Genomic DNA, 27,716 nt, shown 5'->3' on the forward strand with positions numbered 1-27,716 from the left:
AAGGAAGCCTCTGTATAAGAGTGCCCTCATGGCCAAGCAGAAAATATACTCTTTCATTCTCCCCGCTCTGCCATCCCTCCCTTCCTTAATACAAAAGGTAGAATGCCTTTGTTGCTACCTGAATTGGAGAAAAGTGAGAAGGACTTAGGGAGTATAAGGGGGAAAATATCTCATCTGTTAAATAATTTTAACTACTACAGGATTGAACATGCGGTTTATTCATCCACCATAGAATTTGGTTCTAGAAGTCAGCTTACTCCTTTTTAGGTTTAATCAGGTACTTTCTTCAGACTGTGTGGAACCCAGATTGTAATTTTACCTGATAGACTCACGAAATAGAGATACAAATCTGAACATATTTTCTGCTGATTGATTGAAGTTATCAGGGATACATCTGATGGCCACCATAAGGGGTACTTGATAACTCACTGTGCTCACAAAATCACAAGTTGGCTTGACTTCATCATTGCACCTTTAGAAACTCAGTGAGGTGACAGTTCCTTACATAGGCTACCAAACCTGTTCCACACAGCAGCCTTGTAAGATTGGCAAGGAAAGCCAAGGGGTCCAAGCAGCTTCCCACTTCACAAGTACTGTGACCTCAGGCTACCTCTGAGAGTGGACACTCTGATTGTTGCCTGCCCAGTAAAAGCTATAGAAGTCCCTGGGTGGTGCAGAAAATTAATACATTCAGCTGCTAACTGAAAAGTTGGAGGTTCAAGTCCACCCAGAGCTGCCTTTAAAAAATTCAGCCATTGAAAACCCTATGGAGCGTAGTTCTTTGACACCCATGGGGTTGCCATAAGTTGGAATCAACTCAACGGCAACTGGTTTACTGGTTCAGGAAAAAATACAGGAATGAAAATTTGACTAAAAGTTACCTATACAGGGAAGTCTATGTTGAGATATTAGTCACTGCAAACTTTTGGGGGGGAAAAATACAAATAAGAGAAAGCCAGGAAACCCCATGATAAGTCCCTGACCTGGCAAAACAGGTCTGTGACAGAAGAAGACCTTCCGTTTCTCCCATCTGACTTAATTTTACCTAAAAATACAAGGATCAAAGGATAATAATTTGAAATCTGACTTTTTGAACTTAATCAACAAAAATATCCACAGTTTTGTATAAAAGAAAAATCATGGAATTTCAAATAAATATGGTAGATGGAAAATATATAATTAAACTCTTTCTTGAAAAAACACAAACTGCAGTAAAAAAAAAATGAGGAAGAAGAAGAGATGTTTTTTAAGGGCATAACTGGCAAGAGTAGGGGATAATAATAGAAGAGACAAAATCACATAATTTTGGCAGCAAACCAGAAAATGGCTGTGTGTTTACAACTATAACAACCAGAAAAAAAGGCTGATCATAGATCAACAGTGTGGAAAGCTGGGAATCAACCTGAGTTATTCCACAAAAGCATCAAAAGTCTCAGTAATCAATGGTACTGGGCCCTTCTGAAAGTAGGATTGAAAGTAGGGGCTAAAATAAGGTGGATTGGTTGACAACCATTTGAGGAATAGTCAGAACTCTCACCTGGGAGAAGACCAAGGGATTAATCTCTGGAGAGAAGAAAAGAGAGTTTGAGGATGACATAAGGCCCAGATGAAGACAGGACTACCATTTGAAAAGAAGATAAAATGAACATAGCATACTGAATGCTGACAACTCCAGCCCGCATCTGGCTCTAGAATGCTGGCATGTAGGCCTTCCTTGACTCTCCTGGTGGCCTCCTCCAAAAGAGACAAAGATAAATCCCTCCAGTGCCGCCTTAGCAGCTCTCATAATTTTCAAGGCCACCAAAGTATTCAAAAATCCAATCAGCTTTTTAGTCTCCCAATTTGAAATATGAACAGACAACCAAAAACTGCAAGACATCTGATGAAAACTTCTTTAAAAAAAGTTGAAATGAGCAGGAAAAAAGCAATCTTGGGGGAAACAATGTTATGTACATTGTTGTTATTGTTAGTTGCCAGCACTCAATAAATAGTAAATTTCTGAAGATCTGCTTAGATATTTTGAAATAGGTTAAATAGTTAAATTTACCTTTTTCTAATAACTAATGGTTTTTAAAATGCATTAAAGGATATGATTCTACACCTCAGTTTAGGGTATAGAAGTAGCAAGTGGGGAAAGAATGGCCCCATGTCCACAGTTTTCAGAGGAGCTAGATAAATCTCACCTCCTCAGTAATGTCTGCTCTCACGTCCTCAGGTCAGAAGAACCTCGTCATTATCTGAATGTAATGATGCAATAATCCTTACCGACAAGACCACTTGGATGGCTCTTAAGCTGTACTTCTTTACTTTCAATTCTCCTTTTATATTTTCCATGGATCAATGCTGGAAAATAAGTTCTATCCCAAGTGTCTTCTCTGATCAACTGATAGTGGCTAAGTGGAGTATCCTTGTACCTCACAACATTGCTGAAATAGTTTAAAAGGAACCTGAGGCTATGCCCAGGCTTATGGTTTGATTGATTAGTGATGTCTGCAGTGGTAAGGGTGTAAAGAACTTAGGGCATGATTTCCTTGAATTTTGCCAACCACAACCTTAATTTTCACTATGGCTAATTTCTAAAAACCATACTATAAAGTGCATTGGTGTAAATCAGTTGTTTTTTTGTCTGGGAAAAAGCATTACAATTACTTGTTCAATGCCTTGATACCCTGTAATAATGGCATGCAAGAAATAAAGAATAAGAGGTACCAGAAAATCTAAACCTCTCTAATGATTTTAAATTGTGTTACTATCAAAATCATGGGTTAATATAATTTAAAAACTGGATGTGACCTTAGAGATTTTTATAATGGAGCATTATCATTTTCATTACTAAGCAAAAAAAGCCGTTAAGTTAATAGAGGGACTTGACCAAGATCATACAATTGTTTCCCATTGGACCAAATTTTCAGATCTTTTGACTGAGTCCACTATAACACTCCACATCCCTTATAAGTTTCTGTTAAATAAATACAATTTTTCTTTAGACATCAAAGTGTATGAGAGCGTAGAAAATATGAAAATTAGAGGTTTGTAGCAAAACAAACTTAATTAGCACTTATGTGCTGATAAAAACTAACATGAATTAGACATACTCAATATTTTAAAAGGGAGAATTTTGTTAGAGACAATGTAAATCATCTATATTTCTTTTGAAAAATGGGGAAAACGGCTTATCTACCAGTGCTGTTTGCACCTGAAGGATTTTTTTTTTTATTAACTTTTATTGAGCTTCAAGTGAACATTTACAAATCAAGTCAGACTGTCACATATAAGTTTATATACACCTTACTCCATACTCCCACTTGCTCTCCCCTAATGAGTCAACCCTTCCAGTCTCTCCTTTCGTGACAATTTTGCCAGCTTCCAACTCACTCTATCCTCCCATCCCCCCTCCAGACAGGAGATGCCAACACAGTCTCAAGTGTCCACCTGATATAATTAGCTCACTCTTCATTAGCATCTCTCTCCTACCCACTGTCCAGTCCCTTTCATGTCTGCTGAGTTGTCTTCGGGAATGGTTCCTGTCCTGTGCCAACAGAAGGTTTGGGGACCATGACTGCTGGGATTCCTCTAGTCTCAGTCAGACCATTAAGTATGATCTTTTTATGAGAATTTGGGGTCTGCATCCCACTGATCTCCTGTTCCCTCAGGGGTTCTCTGTTGTGCTCCCTGCCAGGGCACCTGAAGGATTTTATTCTCTGGAATTTTCTCTACAATCAGAAAAGATGGCCAAAAATATTCCTTTGGATATTCATTGTAATTGTCAGTACAGCATCTCAGTATTTGAAAGGATAAGCTTGGTATCAGTCATGTATTAGAACTAGGTTTTGTCCAAAACTAACACAAGCTCATTTTCTTTTATTTACATTTTCTGCTGCCACAGTGGTTAAGAGCAAAAGGTTGGCAGTTCGAATCCACCAGCCGCTCCTTGGAAACCCTATGGAGCCATTTCGTTCTGTCCTATAGGGTCGCTATGAGTAGGAATCAACTTGATGGCAACACGTTTTTGGCTGGTGTTAGGACTGTTTCTTTTTTCTTTTTCTTAGTCTTCCCTCCCCCACAAGAAGAGTTAAGGCCAAATTTAAAACAGAAAATTACTCCTTTAAAGATGTGTGCGTGCAGAAGAGGGTAGATTGTGACATTCACGATCCTTTCACAATATCAACCATTAACAAATGTTTTTATCCAAGAACTAACTAATTCGGCGGGGGGGGAGGGGGTGGATTTTAAAGGAAAATGTGTCTTTTAAAAAATAATAATTTAATTACAAAAATCATCACTTAAAATTTTGTATTATTTTCCCATCAGTGAATTTTTTTTTCCTTTATTTTTTGTTTTACAAGTGTTTGGAAGGTGCTAAAATTTCAGGAACTATGTAAATATCAAAGTCACATACAATGAGCAAAAGGATTCATTTTAACACATGGTGTCTCCCGTTCCCAACTGAATGCCTCGTTTATCCCTTCAGATATTGAATATTCCAAATAAGGCTGCTCCCTTAAACAAATTTTCATGTTTAGTGAAACTGGTTTGTTTTCCCCCACTGACCTTGTAAGTTGTATAATTGCAATGTATTATCTGTGTCACAATGCCCTTTAAAATGAATTTCTTTAAAATACTTTTCCCATTGCAAATGACCAGACTGGGCTGTTTTGAACACATATGTGCTGCACCAAAAAACCCATTACTGTCAAGTCAATTCTGACTCACAGCAACCCTATAAGGCAGAGTAGAACTGCCCCATGGGTTTCCAAGGAGTGGCTAGTAGATTTGAACTGCCGACCTTTTGGTTAGCAGCCAAGCTCTTAACCACTGCACCATCATATGTACCCTAGAATTTAATCTTGAAATGCAAAATTTTTTTCAGGCATTCTACTCTTCTGGATAGCAGCTATAGAAGTAGTTTTAAATTTAAGAAAACATCTCTTTCCAGTTGATTCTGGACTCTCCTATTTCCCCATAATCATCTCCTGTGGTTATATCTGTGCATAGAAAGCAGCTCCACCCCGCTGGCCACTCCCTACTCCCACCCCGCTGGCCACTCCCTACTCCTTCCTTCCAAACTGAGCGCACCAACAATCAAAACTGGTCGAACTTCCTCATCTTCTGTCAGACCTGGGAAGTGGTATGGTGAAGGAGAATTTGGAGCAGAACTGGGCCAAAATGAGTTGGTCCTCTCGGAGCCTTCCTGACGTTTAGATTCCCCAGATGCCAGAGGGCTACGGTGTGGCCATCATAAATGTAGTGTGTTTGTCAGCTAACTGGGTGTGTTCCTTCAACTCCAAACTCTTCAGCTACACATACGTGAAGACACTATGCTAATGAAGAGAAAACTGGACTGCACGTCAAAAGGCATTCAGTAGAAATACTAAGTGCCATGTCTTTAAGTTTTGAAGAGCAAAGCTTTGATGGACACATCCTTGGCTATTTTCAACTCCAGGCACATAGAGTTAGGGCTACACTAAGAATTTGTTCATTGATAACCACCAGCAAGGAGTGCCACTATTCCAGAGTGAGTTCAAGACATTCTGCTCTTTCTGGAGGGACTTGACTTAATGACATCTTTTCCCTGCAACAGGAGAACCAATCCAAATAGCTCTGTTGGAAGTAGGTTTCCAATAAGCCAATAAATGAAAGGGTCAAGACATGAGAGGATAGGAGAACTAAACCACAAACTCTTTTAGGCCATTCATCTGTTCCATTCTTCAGAGCTCCCTTTTCTGGACACAGATTCTCCTCTTTTCTGGTGGTCCCCAGGGTCCAGGGGTTGGCCTGAAGTCCACAGAAAACATCAGAATATCATGTCTCCTAGTAAATACTGAAGAGCCTTTGCATGTTACTTGTAAACACAAAATGCACCCAGCTGAGTGTGACTGGATATACCCAGTGACAAAAATGGCATGGCTTTAAAGCGTCCCTGGAAGGCATCATTTTGTCCCCGCAGAATTTTAATTTGTGTCTTCCTGACATCTTCGTGGAGGGGTCCCAGCAGAGCCTCAGCCATTATCTGCCCCAGGGGAAGGAGAGAGGCAGAGGGATAGTTGGCAGCCATGGCATTTTGGCAAAGCTGTATGACATTTGAGAGTTTGTTTGCTGCAAAGATATTGCTGAAGAATGACGTGACATATAAATGGTCACCGGAGACTGTCATTTTGTCATGCCTCCCCTCTTTTGTGTCTCTTTGAAGATGGTTCCCCTCCATTAAAGTCCTATCTGTTATCTCTTTTGCAACACCAGCTTCCTTTTTCACGGAACACCAGTACTTCTTTTGAAATACAGCAGTTGTTTTGTGTTTTTTTTGTTGTTGTTTGTTTCATTCCTTAAGGGACTTCTTATATCTCCTACTTTGACTCTAAGTGGTTCAAACAATATGTATCCTTACAACAACCTTTAGGTGCCATTGTATGAGTCACATATCCAATTGAAAGCTCGATATTTTATTAAGAAAATAGGTAAGGCACTTTATTTTTAGCCTTTGTCAGCTAGCCTTATCCTTCTGAACTTCTCTTTCTGCTGATTTTATTGCAGAAAAATTGTAGCATTGCTTTTCATTGTGGCTTGAGATTTTATAATCTCATTCTAACATAAGGACATTTTATTTTAATTTAGATAGTAATTATCCTTACTTAAATTTTGTAGAATTTTAGAGTTAGGGGAGACTTAACAGTCATGGAATTGACTCACCTTGTTCTTGTTCTTAGCTGCTGTGGGGTCGGCCCCTGACTCATGGCAACCCCATCAACGATGGAACTACATGCTGCCTGGTCCTGACCATCCGTGTGATTGGTTGCAGATGGGACTGTTGTGCTCCGTAGGGTTTTCACTGGCTGATTTTTGGACGTAGATCACCAGGCTTTTCTTCCTTACTTGTCTTATGGTTGAGGAACTTAACCTGATTAGTTAGCACTGGCAGGAATGGAGACTGGATTGCTTGTGCTCCGACTAATTTATTCAGAAAACCAGTGTTTTGCCTGTCTTAATCCTCAAGGTTTTTCATTCTTCTGTGCTCCTCAGTAAGCAAGAAAAAAAATATGAGCAGTTTTGCACAAACAACCCAAGGCTGATGGAATAGGACTTGTGTATTTGACTCAATAGCAACAGCCATAGTCTAGCTGTAGGTTATATGGAACGAAGGAAAATCTCTGAGGGTCTGTTCTATGTCCCCAAAACTTTACTAGTCAGAACTATTTTTCAGGATAACTCACGCTACCAAAAACATCTTCATGTTTACAAATGGACCCCTGCCCCCTTACCAAACTCCTTCAGAATTGTAAACTGACACCTCTTTATCCTTACCTTTTCATTGGTTTTCTTGGCTTTGACCTATCTTTGCCATGTCATTTGGTGTATCACAAACATTGAGCATTTGCTGCTTTTGTCTGCAAGGCAAACTTTTGGAGTTGAAAAGTTGATTCCCAGTACCTGCTCACTAGCAGTCTACCGTCATATCCTGAAACAGCCTGCCAAACGCGTTCATTGTTCCTATTCAAGCTTAGGTAAATTCCTTCACTGGGGATTTTTAAAATACTTAACGTAATTATAAATAATCCTCAGAAAAACACCCATTCACCTAACTCTTGTTTTTTATTAATTTCACTCTGTTAAAAATCTTTTATTCCTATGAACTAATAGATGTCTAGAAGATAACCCAAAAGGTTATGGTTTTATTGACCTGAAGGACATTAACCAGCTACATTTTTTTCTAGCTTTTTGTTGTTGTTGTTTAAATCAGACACATACATATAGGCATATATCAGTGTCTCATGCCCTCCTTTCGACTGTCTTTGTCTTCCTCCTGGTTTTGACACACATTTTTTGGCATGCTAGAAATTACACGTTGACCTTCATTATCATATTCTCATTTGAGGATGGCACAGTGGTTAAGAGCTCAACTGCTAACCAAAAGGTCTTCAGTTCGAATCCACCAGCTGCTCCTTGGAAACTATGGGGCTGTTCTGCTCTGTCCTATAGGGTTCTATGAGTCAGAATTGACTTGACTGGCCTCAGGTTTGGGTTTTTGTTTGTTTGTTTAATACCTGGTATGCATACCCCCCTTTTCTGTCCTGCACCAATAACAGACATCAAAACTTAATTAGGAGCAGGGCTCAGAATCCTTCTCCACACAACAATAAATGAGAGTTGTATTTGTCCTCCCTGCCCTATTGGCATATGTTTTGTTTTTATTCTGTGTGTACACTTTTAAATATTGCTCATCACGCCAAAGGATATTTATTCCTGAAAGATAGTTACAAATGGACAGCCTCAGGGTCAAGTTCAGCACCAGAGAGATGGTTTGTTTTATCACAGGATTGTTTATTGTTTTGATTTGCTTACCTTTAGGAGGAGCAAACACTAGCCAGGTTTCCACATATCCCACAGCTCTGGGGTGTATACGTCCATCTGACTGTCGTACAACTTTCTTTGCCTGACCCCTGAAGGCACTTGCATTTACTACGGTCCGTCCTCTACGGAATATCTTAGTTAGGTATTGAATTGCTTGAAACTTCCATTTGTATTGGCTTAGAACAGTCAAATGTGGGCAATTTCATATTATCTGACTTAAGCAAAAAACAAGAACCAAACAAAATTATATTATCCTTGCTGATCTTTTATTTCCAAAGCAATATATTTTCGATTTTGAATTGCTACAGTCATCAAAAAGAAATGTTGGCTTAATGCCTACTGTGCACAAAGTATCCGTATAGGTGCTAGAGGTAACAAAGATTTAAGTGTGCACCCTACTTTGGAGGACTTCATGGTGTGAACTGTCTAATTTTCTGTTAGACTATGACTTTTTTAAAGATAGAGGCTGTACTTTAGTTTTCTGTATACTCAACATGTGGTAGAGTCCCTGGGTGATGCCAATGGTTAACACACTTAGCTGCTAACCTACTAATCAAAAGGTTGGAGGTTTGAGTCCACCCGTAAGTGCGTCCAAAGAAAGTCCTGGAGATCTACTTCCAAAAATTGGCCATTGGAAACCCTGTGCAGGACAGTTCTACTCTGACCCACACGAATTTGCCATGAGTCAGAATCGATCCACGGCAACTGGTTTAATGTTTTAGCATCTTTGTTAAATGAATGGAAGCTAGGAATAAAGGGAAGGGAGAAGGGAGAGAGAGAGGGAGGGAAGAAAGGTTCATACAAATCAATCTCTAACTAAAGATTTCCTTAGAGGACAGGTAGTAAATGCAAGTGCCATCAGGGGTCAGGCAAAGAAAGTCATATGACAGCCAGAGGGACATATATCCCGGAGTTGTGGGATATGTGGAAACCTGGCTAGTGTTTGCCAGTTTGAGAAGTACCTGATAAAATGGGCTTATCATAGAAAGAAGAAAATAAAACTATGAAAAAATAATTTTTTTAAATACTATTTTATTTTTGAGTTTTATTCTACAAAATATTCTTTAAATCCATCTATTGAAATACCTTTGGCCCTGAATGACATTGACTTTGGTTTATTTCCAAAATTGAAACCAATGTCAGAGGAGATAAACATTCCACCTAAAGTAATTTCAAACAGAAGGCTTCGAAGGCAGTTACCAAGTGTTCTCATTAGTAGCAGCGTGATTGGAATGATCAATGTTATATGATAGGTATTGGGAGGTATGAACTCTGCTATCTATTAAAGTTACCAATATGAGGACCTTTATGTCATATTTTTCATTTTTTATCCAAGAGACCTTCTTAGAACTTTTTTTTTTTAATAATCACTATTGAAATTATCAAGGTATGTTTGAGTTGATTTTTAAACAGTTTATAGTGCAAATAAGCACTCCTATTTACAAGTTTAGGAAGAATTTTCTGTGTAAAACTCAGATCTCACCAGAAGAGCAAATAACCAAATTTCATTATTGTTATTTATTTCTTTTCCTGGAAAATGTTGGTGGAGATTCAGCTATAATCTTCCCAGAATTTGGGTCATTTTGAGGAATTTATTGGCTGCATAGACATTTAAACTGTGGTAAACAGTCAGTGCTAGTTTTGCCATTTACAGATGACACACTTCTCGCAGTTCAAAAACAAATAATGCTCCAATCAATAAAATTAGAATTTCTAGATGTCGTGGTTTTACCTCTCCGTGTGTAGTAGTAGTGAAAGGAGGGAAAACAAGTACTTAATACACCATCGGTGAAACAATAAATTGCTAGAACTTTAACAGACAGCAAATTGGTGATGTGTATTAAAAGAAGCCTTAAAAATATGCATAGTCTTTGAACAAACAATTCTACTTCTGAGAGTTTATCCTAAAGAAATAATTACAGATGTATACAAAGACAACTATCAGAGTATTCGATACAATGTCATTTACACCAGTGAAAAATTAGAAACGATTGGAATGTCCAATGCTAATGAGATACTACTTAGCCATTGAAAGCCATGTTATAATTAAATATTTATTTGCATGGAATTTATTTTCACGTAACAATGTTCATAATATATTTAGTTAATTCAGTTCAGCTAATATAAAAAGGAAGTTACTAAATAATACAAATATATAAAATATATGTATATACATATATGAGTCTCTCTTCATAAAAGAATTATGCACACCCAAACCCAACTCATAACGACCCTATAGGACAGAGTAGAACTGCCTCCCAGAGTTTCCAAGGAATGCCTGGTGGATTTGAACTGCCGACCCTTTGGTTAGCAGCCGAGGCACTTAACCACTATACCACCAGGGTTTCCCAATTATACACACACATATGTATTTTCCCCCCAGAAAACCCAACATGAGGATTTTAACAGTAGTTACCTCTGAAATAAGAGTTACTTGTGTTTAGAAAAAGTTTTTTTCCTGTTTATCTCATTTACTGATTTCTCTTCAGTGAGCATGTACTACTTTTAATAACAAAACTGTTTCCACAAAAAAAGAAGTGCTGCTCTCCAAACATTATTTGGCAGGGACTTCAAAAATTTTAGTTTTTTTTTTCAGTAGTCCCAGAAACGCTGGTGGCCTAGTGGTTAAGAGCTATGGCTGCTAACCAAAAGGTCGGCAATTTGAACCCATCAGGCGCTCCTTGGAAACCCTATGGGGCAGTTCTACTCTGTCCCATAGGGTCACTATGAGTTGGAATCAACTCGACATCAGTGGGTTTTTTGTTTGTTTGTTATTTTTTTTTAGTAGCCTCACATGTTCTGTCATTTTGAGGCTTTGATTGTTCAGGTTGAAGAAACAAGTTGCGGTGATGAACCTGAGTAGCTAGGGTGGATTGCTCTGTGTGTTATATGAAGATTACTATGATAAAGATAAAGAATAATCTCAATACTTAATATCAGTCTCCTCAGAAAATGTATAACAAAAGGAAAATTTCTAAGTAGAATCTGGGTAAACTACAGGTTAAGTAATATTTCTTCCATTTGAAGTAAAGTCATTCTAAATATGTATTTTAAATACTTCTTTAAAAAATTTTATTGTGTTTTAGGTGAAGTTTTACACAGCAAATTAGGTTCCCCTTTAACAATTTTTATACAGATTGCTCAGTGCCTTTGGTTACAATTTTTACAGTGGGTCAGCATTCACATTATTCCCACCCTGTTCTGTTTCCATTGCTCTATCTTCCCTTTCCTTCCTTCTTGCCTTCTCATCTTTGCTTTTGGGTAAATGTTGATGTTTTGGTCTCATATAGTTAATTATGTAAGGGAGCACATTACTCACGGGCGATGTTGTTTATTTTATAATCTAATCTACTATTTGACTGAAAGGTGACCTTCAAAAATAGCTTCAATTTCAAGTTCAAATGGTATCTTTAGGGTGATAATCTCGGGGGTTCCTCTAGTCTATCGGTCCAGTAGGTCTGGCCTTTTTGAGAAATCTGATTTTGTTTTACATTTTTTTCCCATTCTATCCAGGACCTTCCATTGTATCCCTGGTCAAAATGATTGGTGGTGATAGCCAGGCACCATCTAGTTCTTCTGGTCTCAGGTTAAAAGAGGCTGTAGTTCATATGTGCTATTAGTCCCGTGGCCTAGTTTCTTCTTTGAGTCTTTGATTTCCTTTATTTTCTTTTGCACCATATGAGTAGAAACTGATAGTTGTTTCTTAGATGGCTGCTTGCAAGCTTTTAAGGCCCCAGATCCTACTCACCAAAGTAGGATGTAGAACATTATTTTTCTGAGTTTCATGTTATGCCAGTTGACTAAGTTGTCCTCTGTAAAGACCTCCTTTTATATTAGCACTTAGTTTTTCATTCCCAGAAGAGACTCATTTGTGGTCATCCTCATTTTCTATTTATGAGAAAATTATCATTATTTGAAAACACTATTACTTCCTTTTAAATAGTAAAACCACTTTTGAATAACTCTTCTGGTTATAAAGGTAACATCTATTCATAATAGAAAATTTGCAAAACTCTGAAGAACACAATGAAAGCATAAAAATCACCTCTGATTCTATCACCCTGAATGGAGCAGTGGCTAAGCACTGGACTGCTAACCAAAAGGATGGGTTTTTGAATGCACCCAGCTGCTCTGAGGGAGAAAGACTGGGTCATTTGCTCCCCTAAAGATTGTAGCCTAGAAAACCCTACAGGGTAGTTCTATTCTGTTGCATGGGGTCACTAGGAGTCAAAAACCAACTCGATGGTACCTAACAACAACAACAACAACATTTTGATGTCCGTCTATACAGAGTCCCTGGGTGGCATGAATGGTTGAGCACTTGGCTGGTAACTGCAAGGATGGCAGTTAAAATCCACCCGGAGGCACCTTAGAAGGAAGGCCTGGTGATCTGTTTCTGGAACATCATAGCCACTGAAAAACCTATGGAGCACAATTCTACCCTGATACACATGGGATCACCATGAGTTGGAATTGACTGAACGGCAACTGACTTGATTTTTTTGGTTGGCCATCTACAAAGCTGATAACCATTCTTATATTTAAAAACAGGAGGTTGGTGTTTATCTATTTAAATCCTCTCAAAGTCAGTAGGGCTCATATAACTATTTGTAGTGAAATGGAATATTCCTAGACTATTGTTTATTCCATATTAAAACACAACTGTGGCTGCTGTCCTCCCACTGTGGATGCTAACAGAGTTTTCTAGGAAAAAAAAAAAAGCAACATGATACTGTCAACTCAAAAAATAAATAAATTTACATGCTTATCTCTTCATTTTCTGCAGGACAGATATCTGTGGATGGATTTATGCGCTATCTCAGTGGGGAAGAAAATGGAGTCGTTTCACCTGAGAAACTGGATTTGAATGAAGACATGTCTCAGCCTCTTTCTCACTATTTCATTAATTCCTCGCACAACACCTACCTCACAGGTATGAGTTTATAGTTCTTTCGCTATTGCTTTGGCTGATCTCACCAAATTTCACTAACCTCTGCTCTGTGTTGTTCAAAAGTAAAATTGTATTTTGTTTTGTTTCCTGTGAAATACCCTTCTGAACCCTGGGGCCTTCTACCACCAAAATCTCCAGTTCAGATACTTTCAGCAGTATCATCATTTCTTCAGAAATTATCTCTATTCTAAGATTTCAATGTTTCTAAAACAGAAGATTTCAAAGAGCAGCTCGAGAAAACAAAGTATTATAATAAAATGTGCAAAGACCCGTAGTTAGAAAACCAAAAGGGAAAAATAAGCTCAGCATTTCTTAAGCTGAAAGATCTGAAGAAAAAATTCAAGCCTCAAGTTGCCATATTGAAGGAGTCTATGGGCAAAATGAAAACGCTGGTGGAGTAGCAGTTAAGTGCTATGGCTATTAACCATAAGGTTGGCAGTTCCAGTTCACCAAATGCTCCTTGGAAGCTCTATTGGGCAGTTCTAATCTGACCTGTAGGGTCGCTTTGAGTCAGAATTGACTTGACGGCAATGGGTTATGGCCAAAATATTGAATGACATGGAAAGCATCAAAAGAAGATGGAAGGAATGTACAGAATCACTGTACCAAAAAGAATTGGTTGACATTCAACCATTTCAGAAGGTAGCATATGATCAAGAACTGATGGTATTGAAGGAAGAAGTCCAAGCTGCACTGAAAGCATTCGCTTGAAAAACAAGGCTCCAGGAATTGATGAAATACCAATTGAGACAGCTTAACAAATGAATGCAACGCCAAAAGCACTCACTTTCCAATGACAAGAAATTTGGAAGACAGCTACCTGGCCAACCAACTGGAAGAGATCCATATTTGTGCCCATTCCAAAGAATAGTGATCCAACAGAATGTGGAAATTGTCAAACAATATCATTAATATCAAAAGCAGATAAAAGTTCTCTGAAAATAATTCAAAAATTGTTGCACCAGTACATTGTCAAGGAACTGCCAGAAATTCAAGTTTGATTCAGAAGAGGGCGTGGAATGAGGTATATCATTGCTGATTTCACATGGATCTTGGCTGAAAGCAGAGAATACCAAAAAAATGTTGACCTGTGCTTATTGACTATGCAATGGCATTCGATTGTGTGGATCAGCACATATTGTGGATAATCTTGCAAAGAATGGGAATTCCAGAACACTTAATTGTGCTCATAAGGAACCTGTACATAGACCAAGAGGCAGTCCTTCGAACAGAACAAGGGGATACTGCACAGTTTAAAATTAGGAAAGGTGTGTGTCAGGGTTGTATCCTTTTACTGTACTTAATCTGTATGCTGAGCAAATAGCCGAAGAAGCTGGACTACATGAAGAACGTAGCATTAGGACTGGAGGAAGATTCATTAATAAACTGCGACATGCAAATGACACAACCTTGCTTGCTGAAACTGTAGAGGGCTTGAAGCACTTACCAAAGAAGATCAAAGACCACAGCCTTCTGTATGGATGACACTTCAACATAAAAAAAAAAAAAATCCCCACAAGTGGACCAATAATCAGCATTATGATAAATGGCGAAAACATAGAAGGATTTCCTTTTACTTGGCTCCACAATCAACACTCATGGAAGCAGCAGTCAAGAAATGAAACATCTTATTGCACTCGGCAAATCTGGTGCAAAAGACCTCTTTTAAGTGTTAAAAAGCAAAGATGTTACTCTGAGGACTACAATGCGCCTGACCCAAACCATGATATTTTCAATAAATAAGGAAGATTGAAGAATTGGTGCCTTTGAATTATGATGTCGACAAAGAATATTGGAGCCCTGTTGGCACAGTGGCTAAGAGTTTAGCTGCTAACCAAAAGGTTGGCAGTTTGAATCCACCATCCGCTCCTTGGAAACCCTATGGAGCAGCTCTACTCTGTCCTATAGGGTTGCTATGGGTCGGAATTGACTGCACAGCAACAGGGTTTTTTTGCCAGAAGAATGAACAGATTTATCTTGGAAGAAGTACAGCTAGAATGCTTCTTAGAAGAGAGGATGGCAAGACTTTGGACATGTTATCAGGAAGGAAAAGTCCATGGAGAAGGACATCGTGCTTGGTAAAGTTAGAGGGTCAGTGAAAAAGAGGAAGACCCTCAATGAACTGGATTAAGGCCCTCAATCACTTCTACTCAAAATTAATTTCTTTTTGCTTAAGAGCTTAACCGAGCTGTAGACTTAGACTGATTTGTGAATGATTTAACCTTTGCTCTGTTGTAAATAGCACAATAAAGGAAGAAAAAGCAACAATGCCTTTGTGAATTTGATCCTAAATGGAGCATTGCCATCTGTGGTTTTTGGTAAATCATTAAAGAAAAAAGAATTTTAAAAAATTTGACTCTAAGTTATATCGAGATGTCAATTGAACTGCAACCTGCATGTTCATCATGATAATTGGACAGCTCTAAGACCACTGTAGCCAGTTTAGTGTAACTGACATTCTCTTCTAGGAGAGACTCATGTCACAAAACTGCCTATATTCTTGTTTGGCTCATGCTAAATAAACCCTATTCTGGTCCTCTGTGGGTCATGAATTCAGAAAGGGCCAGAGAAGATGGCTTGTCTCTCTTCCATGGTGCTTGGTCCTCAGCTGCGGTGACTCAAACAGCTTGGGGGCTGGAATCATCTGGAGGCCTGTCCACCACCATAGCTGGCATCTGGCCTGTGATGACTCAACAGCTGGGCTCAGTTAAGACTGTTGACCCAACTGCCTACAAGAGGCCTCACCATGTGTCTTGGACTTCTACCCAGCATGGCAATCCCAGGATAGGTGCTGTTTTTTTTTAACTCAGGAGTACGAGAGCAAGTGTCCCAGAGAACAAGGAGGAAGCTTCTTGGCCTTTTGGACCTAGCTTTGGGAGTCATGAAGCATCACTTCTTTCTGTGCTCTATTGGTCACAATCCTACCCAGATTCAAATGGAGAGGATGTAGACACAACTTTTGGTAGTGAAATTTCCTGCAAATTTCGAAGAATTTCCAGCCCGGTTTTAAACCAACTACAGGCTCCATAATTCCAGAAGGAGAATATTCACTTAGCCCACTTCAATTCATAGGCCTGTTACTAAAATTTTGCAGCTCCAGTCTAGCTGATAAACCCATAACATATATAAGTGAGTTCTGTTTTGTTTTTCCTTCTCAGGCATTCTTAACCTTATTTAGTGCCATTGACCTCTTTGGCATTGAAGCTTTGGATCTATCTCGGAATAGTGTTGTAAAGTGCATAAAATAAAGTCCATAGGATTGAAGAGGAAATAAATTCCATTGAATGACTTTCATCAAATATTAGGAAAACAAATTTGTGATAGAATAATATATATCTTTATTAACACAGTTTAAAATGAGTTTAAATAATATGTTGTCATGTTTGAACAATTGGAATATGACAAAGTCACAGGTCCAACACTACTGTGGCATGTGGCCTACATTCATAACTGGAGAAAATGCTGAACCTTTTTTCTCAGCCAAGTTCAAGGAGGTCGATGGAACCTTAGGTTAAGGATCTGTATCTTTGAACTTGATAGGATCCTAAGAAATACACCTTTAAAGACCTTGGCACAGGATGTAATCTTGCATTTACTATATACTTAGGACTGCAAGAATCTTAAAAATGCTTAAATGTAATGTCCAGTTGAATTTTGAATATTTTCTGTGATTTTGTCTACCTGGAGGTCAGAATATGGAGTAATTTTACAGATAATTCTTTAAGTCCAAAAATGTTTTCCAGTTGATGCATTTGCATTCATTAGTTCCTTGATTATTTGTTATATAATGAATGAGTCAGGGATACCAAAATGATGCAATGACAAGATGGACTGAATATAATATTATATTCTTTCACCTTCTTTGGGGATATATTAATTTTTCTGTTTCTGCATATCATTATAGATTTTTTATTTTCTAATTTGATGTATGTTTATTCAACCATTGCCTCTGTCCTCCTTTTAATGCTCAAATTGTCTCAACTTTGGCCAGGGGGACCCTTTTTAGATTCTCTTGACATGACCCATTAATCTTTGAAAATGTTCTTACTTTCTGTCAAATCAAGATCTTCCAGGCTCACCTTGTTCCTTCTGCCCCAGACTTTACCCCCAAATACTCCTGGTTCTTTTCAGTGGGAAAAAAATAGGACAAGTAGCTGCAATTTGGACGCTGCACGATGGAACATTGTTTCTAGACCAGTGAACGGAGCAAGAAAAGATGTTTTTTTTTCCTTAAAGCATGAGTTCAAATTGATATTTCCAATCCTATGTTCCAACTTAAATTTTTGATGTTGTAGCTATGCTTTCTTTATCAATCTTGACACCTAACAAATGACATGTAATTACTCATTTGCCTTACTGACAACATGATAATAGTTCTCAGAAAAGTGTTCGATATTAAATACAAACAATAAAATTACAGAATAGAGTTCAAAATTTTCTCCACAGTTCCTTTTGTTTTTTAGCTGCATTTCACGTGAAATTAATGTTGAACTATTTTCTGAGGAAAATCAACTTGATGGCACCTAACAACAACACAAGCATACTAATGGTGGACATTTCTCAGAAGATAGAGCTTTCGGCTCCTCAGAGAGAGAAGGGTCGGCTCTATTTTTTGATGATGAAAGAACTCAAATAGCTCACTCTCCAAGATCCTGTGCAGTGGTTTCATATCACCAGTATCTGATTCGTATGCCTGATTTCTGAACTAATAGACCAATTATCTCTCCAATTATTTAATTTCTAGTAATATTTAAACCCACATATTTTCAAATGTTCAGTTTTTTAAAACTATGTTAAGCCCTGTTCTGATCTTTAGTTTTTTGTTGTTGGTGGTAGAGGTTGTTGACCTTGCTTCGTTTTCTAAGCTGTGTATTGTGATACCAAAATTTACATTATATGGACCCACATTCTCACAATATTACCTTGTCCCCATCAGTCTTATTTTCCAGAAAGGGAATTAAGGAGAATTCTGTATAATTAGCAAATAAACTATATATAAATACTAACATAGACTCTTAAGGTTTTGCCTAACATCCTCTTTTGACTTGTGTGTCAAAATTTGATCTCATTTCCGATATTATTATTTATATTCTTGTTTTAATTACAGATAAACCTAATCTAGACTCCCTATTTCTTAGAGGCCTTTGGATAAATTCGAACATCTAAAATATACAAATTCAAACTCCCCAAAGCTAATTAAGAATGTTATAAAATGTAACCAAAGTGTGGCATAATAGAGTCCAATTAAATTTTAAAGTCAATACTAGAAAATGAGTTAGATTTTATACTTTAAAGATATTTCTGGATCAAGTGGAAACTTTATTTTTAGAAACATTATTTTTTAAAAGGGGTGGCAAAAGAGAAGGTTTCCTATTCAAATGAGTTTAAGAAATACTAAGTACAACGTTAAACACCTACTATAGAATGTTTTCAATATAGGGGGAAGCTCAGAGATTCATAATCATTAAGGTGATAACCAAACCTCCTCTTCATTGGCCACCACCTTGCTTACCTTTTTTTTTTCTTTGAACCATTTTAAGAACTAGCATTCCTGAGAAATGCAAATATAAATCTCAGTAAGGAAATTTTCAATATTTGGAATGTTTTTGTTGGAGCACTCAAAAGGACTGTAAAAATTAAATATATAGTACAATGACCAATTTAGAAATGTGTTATTATTATGTCTATTTCTCTACTCATTATTGCTCCTTTGTGGAATATCAGGACATCCAGAAGGAAAAATAAATCGGATCACAGACAGAAGTATAGACACAAAATGAGTTAATTTTTAATTACAACGGCCATTTTTCTAGGGTTTTGGATGGCCTTGGTGGCACATCTAGTAGTAATTATGTTTTAAATTATTGTTTTTTCTGGAGGAAGCTACCCTTCTGACTCAAGACAAAATCCTTTCAGGGCAGAAGAGTATGCAATCATTTCAACATATACTTTGTCAGCTCTTCATAACCTTCCATACTCCAAACCATCTGGGGGATAATGGTCCCATCTACACTGGCAAGGCAAAATGGTGATTCTCTGGATAATGAACATCTTTATGCAGCTTAGAAAAAAAAATTAGATTTGAGGGCTCAGTTATCCCCAATGATCTGATGAATTAATGATCTGATTGAATTTATCAAGTAATTATTCAACTCCTCTCCTCCTGTGTATGTTCACTGTCTTCACGTTTCTCCCACTTCATCCCTCGCATAGGCAATCTTTTGTCATTTATTTTTGGCTCAAAGCACACATAGACCAATGAAAGTGGTGTAGTAGAATGGAGAAAAACATGAGCTTAGTTAGTACATCAACAAAGTTTAAATTTGCCTTTAAGGTAATTACATACTTAACTCATCTAAGCCTCGATTTCTTCATCTATAATATGGAGATAAGGTGGAACATCCAGGGTACCTTAGGCTGAAAGTAATAGTATACTATTACTAAATGGCTTAAATATTAAGAAATTTCTTACTAACGAGTCCAGACGCAGAGTTGGTTCAATTATGAATTCAGTGATGTCACCGGAGACTCAGGTGCTTTCCATCTTTTTGCTCCCCTTATGGTTTCAAGTTCATCGTGCACCCTAAACATCTCCTTCTTATGAAGGGAAATCCAGATGTGGCACAGGAAAAGTCTCTGTCATGTGTCCCTTTTTTAAGAATGAGAAAAACGTTCACAGAGTACCTACTCCTGCCCTCTCTCCCCTTTATGACCTATGAGATATAGGCCAGGATTACAGCACACAGCCACACCCGTGTTAATCACTAGCACGGGCCACGGAGCTACCATGACTGGTTGAGAAGATTCAACCCAGGGCTGGGAAGGAGTCACTGATGCATACAAGAACCTAAATAAAAGTAATATTCTGTTGGCAAAGTGTTGAGAACAGAGAGAAATAAAGGACAACCAGTGATGTAAGATTAAACTCCCTGGTACATATCAACCTTCTCCTTTTATTTATATTTGCCTCCTTACCCACATGGTAGAAACCCTGGTGGTGTAGTGGTTAAGTGCTACAGCTGCTAACCAAAAGATCAGCTGTTCAAATCCACCAGGTGCTCCTTGAAAACTCTATGGGCACTCTGTCCTATAGGGTCACTGTGAGTCAAAATCGACTCAAAGGCAATGGATTACCCCTGTGGTAAGGGTAAGGAATCTACCTCATGCATTTTTTGTATTCCCAGTAACCAGTACTTTGCCTCCTGTAGAAAAGGTGTTCAGGAATGTATATCACCCTAATGATGATGCTCTTAAAATCACTAAGGAATAGCCTTAAAGTTGTTTTCTCAGGTGTTGGAATGATTTTGGGCTCTTCCAGAGACTGTTTCTCACTTAAGCCATCCAGGGCAATTGAGTCTGTCTATATTCAAGAATGGTTCATGGTTTCTTGGGGGCAGCAGTAGATACAAGGGAAAAGAGAGATTAGGTCAATTGGATGACTACAGAGACAGACAAGAGGAATAACACATACTCTGTGTTTTGGACAGCTCTCTAAGGTGTGTGTCTGAGATTCTATACCCTGAATGGCTGCCACAGCATTGAAAGCACGGAGAAATAGTCCCTGTCTCACGTTATTGAAGGAGACAATGCTCATTGAAGATGGCCATCTAGTTAACAAATATATCACATTCTGGAATTTTTTTACACTGGAGGTTGATGAGAAGACAATAAATAATGATAAATGTAAATATAAGCAGTTAATCATTAGTCTTTCCAAGATGAGAAGTTCCTCAGAAGGCTGTGTTAACACAGGTATAGTTATTTTCAAGTTCATGGTCTCTTCTATCCATGGATGCCTTGGGTGCTCTGAGACAAAGTTCAAGTGATTGTCACCAGCCTCCCAAAATAAATGCAGCCCAGTGAGTAGTTGCAGAGCTGTGGTTTGAGGCAGTGTTATGAATTAATCTGAGATACAACTTCAGCTCCCAAGTTCAATCATGGGCTTGGAATGTACTCCAGAGGGGTGTTCACAGCCAGACAGAAATGATGTCAGATGCTAGTTTCAGAAATAACAAGGGTTGAGTGGATCACAACATATTAACTCCAACCCCCACGGAGCTCCTGGACCCAGAAGCTATATCTATTAGATCTAATCAAATGGAAATGTAATAGGATGGGGATGGAATGTAACAATGAAGAGTTAAGAATTCTAAGTAAGAAAAATGAACCAGTTTTGAGGCTTGAGGCAGAAGAGAGAATAATGGAGAATATTAATATATATGTTTGGAAAAAATCTCCATAAATAAAGAAAAATTTACAGGAAACCGAAAATGTTTTCCAAAGAATGAGATAAATATGCATAAGTGTGGCTTTTCTCACAATAATCCTCTCTTTGGGAGACTTCCATTTCTAATTAAAATTATTCCTTTTAAGAATGAACAGCAAGTTTACCTTGGAGGAATTCTACTGGATTTAGGGGCAGGACAATAAACACACACCCACATATATATCCTCCCATTCTTAATGTATTTTCTGATACCTTTGTATCTCACAAACCCAAATCTGTGTTTTACAATCCCTTTCAGAACATGAACTCATCAAATTCTATCTATTAGGTCTTTGAATGACAAGAAGTCTTTTGCAATCAAACTTGAAGAAATGTTTCCAGAAGCTGTTTGACTCTTTTATGATACAGCACTCTAGTGTGGGTTAGGTGTCTGTCTCCTTCGCTCCACCATTAAGCCTTATCCAGTGTACAAATCCGTGGCAAGATCCCTACTGAAATTGGTAACATGCAATGAAGTATTAATGAAATCCCCACCCCCCAGTGAAATAGACTCAGAGACTGTACAGAACGTAATGGTATTGTAATCAGCCAGTGAGACACTGAAAACAATTTCCTAGCAGCACACAAGAAAAATTTGCTCTATTCTACAATTTTCTGCAGGAGCAAGCATTTTTAATGAGTTAGCCTTTCACTAAGGTAGCCCTCCCTTAAGTTTAAGACTAACTTACTTAAATAGCTGTCTTTTCTCTTCCCTCTCACCGTCTTATTCCTTATGCAGCAAAGGCCTTTATGTAAATCTTTGTCATGACTACAAACTTTGAGGCAATTATAAATGGCAAATCGATTATCCAGCATCAGAAGCTCTCTAGATTATTTTGTCAGCATTTATGTTTTTGCAAATGCATTTGCCCATTAAAAATGCCCTATTTTTTCCTATAGGGAAAAGTGATTATGCAAACCTACTTCATCAGCCTTTCGGCGCATGTCCTAGGGCCCTATAGAGCTCAAGAATGTCATCCTTTTGTTATGCTGATGTTTGGGTATCCTGACATGCGTGTAAAAATAAAATTAAACAAGTAGACTTAATCCCATTTTGCCTCTTATGTCTACACAGGGCTGATCTTGTCCATTTCAAAGACATTTATGACAATTTTCATGAACGTGCCATCTCTTAACTAGCTATTTAAAAAAGAAAAAATGCAGATTTATAGAGTTTAAATCAAGGAAAAAATTTAATGTGAATAACCAAATATCGCAATTTGTGTTGACGGTGGGGGTCTCTCAAAAATTATTTACTATTCATCTTTTAAATTAACTTTTCTTGAAATCAGTTTCTTCCGTTGACTGTTTAGATGACGTAAGAATAATTCGGCGTTCGTGCCTTATGCATTCCTGCCCTCACACCTCTCAGGGGCCTCAATATTATAATTCCCATCACTTTACTGTTGTTGTTGTTGTTGTTAGTTGCCGTACAGTCAGTGCCAACTCCTGGCGACCCTGTGTATGTCAGGGTAGAAGCATGCTCCATAGGGTTTTCAAGGCTGTGATCTTTTGGAAGCAGGGCTCTAGGCCTTTCTTTCAAGGCGCCTTTGGGTGGATTCAAATTGCCAAGCTTTCGTCTAGTAATCAAGCGCTTTACCGTTTATAGCAACCATCCAGGGACTCGTTTACACTTTGCTAGAGTATTTCAGTTCCTTTCACCAAGTTTTTCATTTTGATAAAGTTGAATTTATCTGTTTTTGCTTTTGTTTTGTCTTTGGTGTCATAGCTGATAAAACTATGGCCTAACCCAGGTCACAAAGATTTACCCTTATGTTTTCTTCTAAGCATTTTATAGTTTTAGCTCTTCCATGTAGGAGCTTGATCCACTTGGAGTTAATTTTTGTATGAGGTGAAGTAAGGAAGTGACTTCATTCTTCTGCATGTGGCTATTCAGCTGTCTTGGAATCATTTGTTGAAAAACTATCCTTTCTGCACTGAATTGCCTTGGCACCCTTGTGAAAGTCTATTGAACATAAATATCAGGGTTTATCTTTGGACCCTTAATTCTAATCCATTGATCTATATGTCTAGCCTTATACCAGTTCCACAGTTGTTTTGATTACTGTAGCTTTGTAATAAGTTTTGAAATTGCAAAGTCTGAGCACTTCAACTTTGTCTTTGTCAATATCGTTTTGGCTATTCTGGGTCCCTTGCATTTCTATATACATTTTTGGGTCAGCTTGTCAGTTCCTACAAAGAACCCAGCTGTGATTTTAATAAGAATTGAATCTGAAGATCAGTATTTTGAGCATTGCCCTTTTGTATTGTTTTTCAATTCATGAACATGGGATGTCTTTCCATTTACTTAGGTCTTCTTTAATTTCTTTCAACAATATTCTGTAATTTTTAGAGATTTTGCATTTCTTTTGTTAAATTCAAAAATAATTTTTGCAAAAGAACACATTTGAAAAGAGAATGTTTAGCTTTTCTAAGCATTTGTCTTGGACAAATATGGTGGAGGGGTTAACTTGTACAATGGAATAGCCTGGGGAGTCTTTCAATAATATTCCCTCATAAAGAGGCAATCAGAATTAAAAGACTGAGTTTTGGTTCTAATCCTGGATCTTCGGTTTACTAGCTTTGGAATCTTGGTCAACTGAACTACCCTGTACTATTTTTGTATTCTGAAAATGAGTATTAAAAGAAAAGAAGAAAGGAATAAAAACTGTACTTATACCAGAGAGCTTCTGTGAAGATTAAATGCAATAAAACACGTAAAGTCCTAAGAACCACATTTGACACATAGTAGGCAGTTAATAAACCCGAGTCACCATTATTATTACACTGCCCTTCCCTCTACTCTCTCATTCCCCAAACCACTGCTACCAAAACCAAACCAAACCCACTGCTGTCGAGTCACTTCCAACTCATAGCGACCCTATAGGACAGAGTAGAACTGCCCCATAGAGTTTCCTAGGAGCGCCTGGTGGATTAGAACTGCCGACTTCTTGGTGAGCAGCTGTAGCACTTAACCACTATGCCGCCAGGGTTTCCAAACCACTGGTAAGGAGCCACAATTACACTCAGGTTTGTGCCACTTCCTTCTGGTATGCTGAGGCAGAAGAAAGACTGAGGACTACTCCAGCATTTAATTTTTTTTTGCTTTCCTGTTGTTAAAGACCCTTTCTAGGAAGCCCCACTGTCTTCCTTGCTTCATGAGATCCTGGAGTTTGTTCTGTTGGTTTTTTCAGCTGGCCAGTTGGCTGGAAACTCCTCCGTAGAGATGTATCGCCAAGTGCTCCTGTCTGGTTGTCGTTGTGTGGAGCTGGACTGCTGGAAGGGACGGACTGCAGAAGAGGAACCCGTCATCACCCACGGGTTCACCATGACAACTGAAATATCCTTCAAGGTACGGTGAATGAATATTGCTAAGGGAAGGAGCTGGGGAGACCTGAACCCTTTGAGTAAAGCCGCCTGAGATGGATAGTCCCAGGTCACCATTAGGTCTATAGGCTATTAATCATCTTTATAATTTCAGAGGCTAAAACTTGGCATTTTACCCATGGGTGATTGGTATCAGGTGAATTGAGTCATGATAACAATTCTAAGGAGGCTGCCTTATAAAAGGAAATATCAATTTATTTGTCATGTCATGTTTATCACCCTTGTTTTTTCTTGCATTTTATTATTGCAAAATGTGATATACATAACACAGAGTATATACAACTTATTTGTACAATGTAACTAATGGATATGAAGTGTCCACCCATGTAACTACCAACTAAATTAAAAAAAAAAAAAGACCCTCACTGACACCCAGAAACACCCCGTATATCCATTCCCATCAGAATGACCTCCTATACTCAGAGATGACCATGATCCTATTTTAGTGATCACTATTTTGCTCTTTTACAGAGCTACACTCGTTCTTTGTGCATTCCTAGACAATGTAGTTTTACCAGTTTTTGAACTTAGGATAAATGGATTCATACTGTAATATGTATTATTTTCTATCTTGCTTTTTTCACTCTACACTGTTTAGGAGGTTCTTCCATAATGGTACATGTATCTTGTTTGCTTCCTTTCTTCTTCTTATTGTTATTATTATTGTATTAATTACAATTATTTAATTATTATATAATCTTCCGTGTTCTAACAATAGAATCGAATATTAAATAGTATGTACCAGTATTAGCATGTTGTTACCTATCAGTCAGAGACCCCGAGGAACACACCTTTAGTCAAACAAAGTTGGGTTTATTGACTCATGCAACAAGGGAGGAAGCTCGTCATGGGAATCTATGTGATGTTCCGGTAAGCGGTGATAGAAAAGACTTACAGGACTTGGACTTGTATGAGGGGATCTGGGTGAGTGCTCAGGAATCAGAGTTTATATCTAGATTGGGTACCATCAGAAAGCAAAAGTAATTCTATGATGGGGTATCTTAACATAGTCTGTCTAGGAGGCAGGGTGCAGTTTTCGCTCATCTATCTGTTGATAAAGAAGCAGCAGCCATTTTCAGTAGCCAGGGATTGGGTTGGTGTTCAATCACCTGCTTTCTCTTTCAGGACCTCACATTCGTGCATATAGACAGCCAAGCCTAAATATCTAAGTTCAGTCCGCGTCTACTGCAGAGAGCCATCCCAAAGAGGCCTGTACATCAGGTTGGAACCATATGGGTGGAAAAACGGGGGTCCTAGGTACCTAAGAGTGATCTAGCAGGCAGATTATGGACTCCGGAGGGCATATCCTCTTGGCTGACTCAGGCTTCTCACCCCTTTGGAAGGGATTCAGCAAAGAAGGATCAGAGGGCAGAGTTCAAGAGCACAGGTCCAAGGCAGGAGCCCTATTATCTGGGTGCATCACTTACCTAGTGTTGCTGTAACAAAAATGCCACAAGTGGGTGGCTTTTAGCAATTTATTTTCTCATAGTTTAGGAGACTCGAAGCCTGAATTCAGGGCTCCAGCTCTAGGGGAAGGCTTTCTTTCTCTGTTGGCTCTGCGGGAAAGGCCTGGTCTCTTTTCATCTTCTGTCCCTTGGCTCCTTGGTGATCTTCATGTGGCATGGCATCTATCTTCCCCATCTTGGCTTGCTTAATAAGCTCCTTTTATATCTCAAAAGGCATTGACTCAAGACACACCGTACACTAATATTGCCTCATTAAGATAGCAAAGAAAACCCATTCCCAAATGGAATTATAACCACAGGTGTAGCAGTTAGGATTTACAACACATATTTTTGGGGGGACACAACTCAATCCATAAGCTGGGTCTCAAGGCACAACCAACTCTGGTTTCCTAATTCTTCTTGCCCTAAGCAACCATGGAAAAAGAACCCAAGTATATGAATATCTATGGAGGAGTAAGGACATGTCTATTGAAAATGAAGAGGCAGAACTGAAAGGCAGAACATTGGACTAATCAGATGTTAAAGTCACCAAGATTGGCGACAATGCTTTGGATGAAGAAGAAGACAGTGAACCACTTGCCAACAAGTTTGATAAGTGAGGGGGAGGTCACCAGATAATAGATGTGAGGAAGGGGTAAAAACTGGAATGGCTGCCTTACGAGATGTGGGATTTTTAATTTTTTTATTTCGAATTAGAGTATTGACAAGTAATGTTTTGGAAGCAGCATTGAGAACAAAAAGAACACCAACCCCACATTTTAGCCCTGAGGCACTTGGAATGTAAGAAAATAAACAGCTACTGCTTGAGAGAACAACCAAAGAGAAACAAGATGTTCAAGGGACAGCCAGGTTTGAGTTTAGGCAAATGGATTTTTCAGGTCACATGTGCTTTATTTGGCAGTAATAAAAAATATGTTCAGAGTATATAATTAGCACCTTAAATATGTTTACCATGTTGTGTCTAGGTAATTTGACTTTTCATAATTTCTCAAATTTAGCCTATAATACAATAATTAGAGAAAAATAGCACCCTTCACTTAATTTTACAACAAAGTTTAGTATGGGGTTGACCTTAACTCTGATCAAAATCTTTCAGAGTTTTCATCTGCTCCTGAAATTGAGCACTCTTAAGGTCATTACATTTTCTTAAGTGGAAACTTACTGGGTTGTTGTTTCATTGCTCTTGTTCCCCTCTCCCACAGTCCCAGTTATTGTCCTTTGTCACCTATCTAAGATACCAACCCAAACCTGGTTGGATCTTTAAGAAAAAGTGGGAACAGATGACACTGGTGTGGGGTGG

General features: G+C 38.3%; 1 protein-coding gene across 5 annotated transcripts in view; it reads left to right on the forward strand.

The window, feature by feature from the left end:
• PLCB1 (phospholipase C beta 1) overlaps positions 1–27,716 on the forward strand; it is an 844,448-nt gene that overhangs the window by 612,052 nt on the left and 204,680 nt on the right. For all 5 annotated transcript variants that reach the window (XM_049869953.1, XM_049869954.1, XM_049869956.1 and 2 more), the window contains 2 exons: positions 13,133–13,279; positions 24,758–24,915. In XM_049869953.1, the coding sequence (XP_049725910.1) occupies positions 13,133–13,279; positions 24,758–24,915 (305 nt within the window). The remainder of the gene's footprint in view (positions 1–13,132; positions 13,280–24,757; positions 24,916–27,716) is intronic.

The sequence above is a fragment of the Elephas maximus genome, chromosome 25, assembly GCF_024166365.1.
Source record: "Elephas maximus indicus isolate mEleMax1 chromosome 25, mEleMax1 primary haplotype, whole genome shotgun sequence".
Classification (NCBI taxonomy): Eukaryota; Metazoa; Chordata; class Mammalia; order Proboscidea; family Elephantidae; genus Elephas; species Elephas maximus.